Raw genomic sequence first — 6002 nt, forward strand, 5'->3', positions numbered from 1 at the left:
CTCTTCCTGACCTCTACTTTACTCCAAGACTTGGAGGGACCTATACCAGCAACCCTTTTCTCTTTCCTACATGTCCTTATCTCAGCCATACTCTTCCTTTTTCTCAGTCTATTAGCTACACTTGTTTTCACAAGATTGACCAACGTGTCATCTTCTTCCTCAGACCTTTCTTCCTCAATGTCCTGAGCAGTATCAGGGGACATACTAGGTAAGTTTTTTCCAAGAGAACATAGTCCCTCAGCAGCTACTTCCTTTTCTGTTTTAGATGAGTCATCATCTTTCTCAGCTTGGGTTTCCACCTCAGGAGAGGGGTCCCTTCTGGACAGAGGGGTAAAAATGTCCTTGACTCCATGCTCTTCATTCAGTATCCTAGTAACTAGGTTTCTTATGATGCGATCAGTAGAGTGCATGTCCTCTTTATCAGGCGATTTTTCAGGAGTGTTACCTTGCTTGGCTCCAGCCATGGAAGGGGAGCCTGGAACGTCACCTGGTATCATACGCAGAGGAGTCACGTCCATCAAATCTTCATCTAAAAATTCCATGAAGGAAGTTCTATTCACTACGCCAAAAACTAGAATAGACAGCGCACCTTAGAGGGCGCTTTATTACAAAAGCGCACTCTAAAGTGAAGCGAAAAAATAAGGAGCGAACAACTGGAATAGACAGCGCACTTTAGAGGGCGCTTTTGTAATAAAGCACCCTCTAAGGTGAAGAGAAAAAATAAGGAGGAGATAGAGGGACAACAATACAGGGCGCTTTTTAGAAAGCGCCCTCTAAGGTTACCCTTAGAGGGCGCTTTTAAAAAAGCGCTCTATAAGTCCATGTGCATTTCCAGTTTATAAAGCGCTTTTGGAAAGCCTTAGAGAGCGCTTTTATAAGCGCCCTCGTAGGCCCCCTTTAGAAGGCGCTTTTTTTTCACAAGCGCCCTCTAAGGTCCCCTTTAGTAAACATTAAAATTATAACATACTGCGCGTTTTGTTATTTCACTCTCTGTTATTTTCGTTCTTTTTCACGTTAGGGTTCTCACTGCTACGATTTTCGCTACTTCTAAGGCGTTCTCCTTTCACCTCTGTTAGATCTACGACGTTTCCTCCTTCTATTAATTCGTTATTAGCTGTTTGATTTTGACACCATAGGTATTTTTCTAATCTTCAAATGGGTCTTTTATAATTAATGCATCACTATCTTTTCTTTTTTTACTCTCTTACAGGGTAAGGAGTATGTGTTCGTTGCCAATTCAGATAACTTGGGTGCCCTAGTTGATTTGAGTATCCTTCCTTATGTTTTATTTTCTATTACATTTTGGTTGTATTGCTTGTTTTTTATTTATACATGCAAAGGGTATCTCAAGTACAGCGGTATCCTTGACTGGTTAATCAAGAAATCTTAAATCATTTGATCCAGAACAAGAATGAATACTGTATGGAGGTAAATAAAGATAGTTGTTATCAAGAAACTTCCATTTAGATTTAGACCTACATAATATTGATTTTTTTTCTTGGTGCTTGTAATACAGGTGACTCCCAAGACATTGGCTGATGTGAAGGGTGGCACTCTTATTTCTTATGAAGGAAGGGTTCAGGCATGTATCTGTTGCTCAATTCATTTCTTCTCAACCAAAATTTATTTGATTAAGTCAGTAAACTTATGATCAATTAGAATCTTAAGGTATTGATGCTAAGTGACATTATCTTTGATTGTTTAATGCAGCTCCTGGAAATTGCCCAAGTCCCAGATGAACATGTAAGCCACTAAATCTGTCTTGTATTCTTTCTTAGATCATCTCCCTTTCCCAAGTGTAGGCACTAGGTAATTGTTTTTGTAAATTATAAAGCATAAGGATCTTGGTTAACTATGCGGGTTTTTATGACTAAGAAGGAAATGACTCGTCTGCTTTTAAATAGCTATATTTGGTTGGCTGTCAAGGACCTTTAAGTTGAATTGGTGCTAACAAGTTGTTAAATACTTGTTTGACCGTAAAGCTCATGGCTAGGCAAAACCAGTTATTAATAATAGATCAGGAAAGTTAAAAGACTCACTGCTATCATTTTGAATAAAATAACACTATTTATTTCATGGAAATTTTGAAGGTCGGAAATCATATATTCAACATAAGGAACTATGGAGAGTTATGAAGCATCATTTATTCACTAAACCCTTTTACACTGTCAGCTCTTGTTTTGATAATAGCTCCTATATTGAGAAAACAAAAAGCCTATTGAATTGAACGAGACTTGGCGACATCTTATGAACTATAATCATGAACTGTCAATATTCTATTTTAAAGTTTTATCCACCGTTGACATTAATGATGACTCCTTAATTAGGATTTAGAGTGACAACTGGGAAGTGAGTGATATGATGTTCAAACACATATTTGCAATTTTTTTGGGGTTTATTTGTTACCATAAGAAGTAATAAAGTGGATCTTTATCATAATATTGTTAACAAAATCTACCCTACCCTCTCCATTTCCTCTCAGTTTACCATCCTCAAATTGATGCTCACTTGATAAAAGTGTGCAACACTTTTTTGACCATGATATTCTCATATTTGATCATAATTTATGGTAGCTGTAACATTCTTGTAAATTATGATAGCAAGTTATTGGCAAAGATGTTGAGAATTTTTTAGCTTGATCAATCAATGCCTGTTTTCTTGCAGGTCAGTGAATTTAAGTCGATAGAGAAGTTCAAAATTTTCAATACAAATAACTTGTAAGTTTTGTTGGTTTGCTCCCTGATTGTTATAGATTATATTCACATTTGGCATGCTTACTATTGACAACATATGATTTACAGATGGGTGAACTTAAAAGCAATTAAAAGGCTTGTTGAGGCTGATGCTCTGAAGATGGAGATTATTCCCAATCCTAAGGTTAATATCGGTCATTTTCAATAGACAGGCAATAACTCATCTTTTCCGTTTGTTTTATTTTCTTTTATAGGGTTGCTATAGCGTTGGCTAGTCGCCCGACTCTTTGACATTAAGATCTAAATTGCTGACAAAATTTGTGAATTTAGGAAGTTGATGGAGTAAAAGTTGATCTGAAGTTAAAGTTCCAGAAGGGTACTCTTCAGATATTAGAAGACTTGTGTCTATGAAAGATCTCAAGTTAAAGAGTTTAAAGACCCATGATTATATAAGGGGATTACGCAGCAAATCGAGTTAGTTGCATAAAAAAAAAGGTATAAACACAATTATATGATATTTATGCATAGAAAATGTTAATTCTTGATCTTATACTTCACCTAACTAATTTTATGATATTTTAGGTTCATGCTATTGATATTGAACAAAAAGAGGTTGTTGCTAAGAAGACTGCGGCTAGCAAAAAAAACATACATCTCAGAGATGCTTTTGCTACTTAGTTTTATTTCTTTTTAAGTTATGAATTGGTTGTATATTTAGAATCTTTAGAAGTTAAACGATTATATATCAGTGGATTGTTGTATATGTATGGATTGTTGTATATAAGGCTTATTGAATGCAATGTGTGAAAAAGGGCTTCAAATTATACAGTTTTAGGTGTACTGCTTCAATATACAGGTTGTCTAAAATAAATAAAAAAATATAGCGCTTTTTAAAAAAAAAAATTAAATAACTACCCACTTTAGAGGGCGCTTTCCAAAATAAGCGCCCTCTAAACCCTTTAAATTTCCACTTTAGAGGGCGCTTTCCAGTAAAAGCGCCCTCTAAACCCTTAAAAGTTTCCACTTTAGAGGGCGCTTTCTTTAAAAAGCGCCCTCTAAAGTGGCCCTTAAAGGGCTTAAAGAGCCACTTTAGAGAGCGCTTTCACCAGGAAAAAAAGCGCTGTCTTTACCTATGCCAGCGCCAGATTAGAGGGCGCTTTAAAGCGCTGTTATAGGCCAAAAAAAGCGCCCTCTTTTCCCTTATTTGGCGTAGTGAGTATGAAAGGGTTTTGAGCTAGATGTTGATGGATGTTGAGATATGTTGTTGAACTTTTGAGAAAACTTTCTTTGCCCTAGAAGAGGTTCTCTGAGTAGTTTGATGACGATGGAAAGAATTGTGTTCAGGCAGAGCGTGCAAATGAAATAAATACTATTTCCAATACTATGAAATGATTCATTATTAATGTGGCTTTTTCTTTTCATTGGGCAGACAATATTTTTGTTACCTTTTCCACTCCACATTAATTTCCATATTTTCTCAAGAAACCAAGCCCCTAACTTTCCCTTTTCATATTTCAGTTGGACATCATACAAGTCCCTTGCAGTCCTGTTGGTTAGTTGCATTTCATGTTGTAGAACTATGAGTTTGTTTTCCACATATTTTCTACATGAGTGATGAAAGCAAATAATGTACTTGGTCCAGCTGTGCTGAATATGGTCTTTGGACATAGGTGTACCATACAGGTTGTCATAATACAATGTCATAGCATCGAGTGTGACATTGTATATAATTATCAGTAATTTCATCCAACCTGGTTCAACATTGTTGCTTTCATCTGATATCTTCTCAATTTTCTTTGCACACATAGTCCCTTGTGTCTCAGTTCCAGCAAAGCTCTCACTATCTTCAGACTTCATACCACCAGTCATATGTTCAGGTGTTTGGGCCATCATGACCTTCTCTTCCTTGAGGTTAGGTCTTAGCATCCTTGTCTGACATTTTTCCTTTCCCTTGAAGGTTCTTCTTGCAACTGTACTCATCTTAGAGGGGTCATCCATTTGAGAGCTCCACATGTAGCAGTTGTTTTTGGTCCTGATTCCTTTCATAATTACTTCACTGTCTTTGTTAACAATCATACATTCAATTTTAGTGAAGATGATATTCAGACCTTGATCCCCTAGCTGACTGATGCTTATTAGATTTGAAGTCAAGCCCTTGACCAGTAGAATGTTGTCCAGTTTAGAAGCTCCAGGACACTCAAGCTTGCCTATCCCCTTTATTTCACCTTTTGCTTCATCACCAAAGGTTACATAGCTTAAGTCATGAGGGTGAAGATCAGTTATCAAGTCTGAGTTTCCAGTCATGTGTCTAGAGCATCCACTATCAAAATACCACTCTTGTTTGAGAGCTGTTAGACTTGTAACATCAGTCTTAGGAACCCAATGCTTCTTGTTGATAGGCCTGTGCTGTTTGGGTCTGGGTTGATAGTGAGTCTGTTGATGAACAGGGCTAGGATAACCATACAGCTTATAAAAGAAGGGCTTCAGGTGACCAAATTTCCCACAGTAATGGCATCTCCATCTTTGGTGTTTCCCTTTCTGCTGTCTTCTCTTCTGATGTTGTGACATATGATATGACATCACAGGTTTGCTTTTACTCTGGCTGCATTTAGGTTTGGCTTGAGGTTTGCAACCAGTGTAACTACTTTCAGCCTTAGATTTATGGTATCCTATTCCAGATTTGGCTCCTGTGATTAGTCCAGATTGGAGAATCTTGTCTAAGGAGTCAGATCCATTGTTTAGCATCCTTACATACTTGGTTGTCTCTTCTAGTTTTGAGTTTAGGAGCATGACTTCAGTTTTTAGCTTGAAGATGGTTTCCACCTGATCTGCCTTTTCAGTTGTTCTATCTTCTGGCTCTCAACTTGTTGACTTTCATCTAGCTTGTCCTTCAGGCCCACAACTTCTGTTTTCAATTTGGAGATGGTTTCCAAGTATTCTACCTTCTCATTTTCAAGTTGAGTTATTTCTTTCTTCTGGTTTAAAACCTGCTTGCTCAGCTCTACACTTTTATGAAACAACTCTCTGTAGGTAGAGGCCAATTCCTCAAAGGTTACTTCACCATCACTTGAGTCTTCATCAGATCCCCATCTTCCTGTCAAAGCAATCCCAAGATTTGCAGCCTCCTCTGTATCACTCTCATCTGACCAGGTGGCAGCAAGACTCATCTTCTGCTTCTTGAGGTAGGTTCCACACTCTGTTCTAATGTGTCCATACCCATCACATTCATATCACTTTACTTCTTTTCCTTCTTTGGGCTTCTCCTCTGGCCTTACTCTTCTTCCATTGCTGATGTCAGATGAGATGTTC

General features: G+C 37.5%; 1 protein-coding gene across 1 annotated transcript; it reads left to right on the forward strand.

Annotated features, from left to right (window-relative positions):
- Positions 1-1174: 1174 nt before the first annotated feature.
- LOC127095993 (UTP--glucose-1-phosphate uridylyltransferase 1) lies at positions 1175-4276 on the forward strand (the record flags this gene model as incomplete). The annotated part of the gene is made up of 8 exons (XM_051034625.1): positions 1175-1268; positions 1382-1428; positions 1517-1582; positions 1711-1743; positions 2665-2717; positions 2802-2877; positions 3024-3069; positions 4269-4276. Coding segments are annotated over 8 exons (423 nt in total), but the record flags the coding sequence as incomplete, so codon positions are not given.
- Between the last annotated feature and the right edge of the window lie 1726 nt (positions 4277-6002).

This window comes from Lathyrus oleraceus, chromosome 1, assembly GCF_024323335.1.
Source record: "Lathyrus oleraceus cultivar Zhongwan6 chromosome 1, CAAS_Psat_ZW6_1.0, whole genome shotgun sequence".
Classification (NCBI taxonomy): domain Eukaryota; kingdom Viridiplantae; phylum Streptophyta; class Magnoliopsida; order Fabales; family Fabaceae; genus Lathyrus; species Lathyrus oleraceus.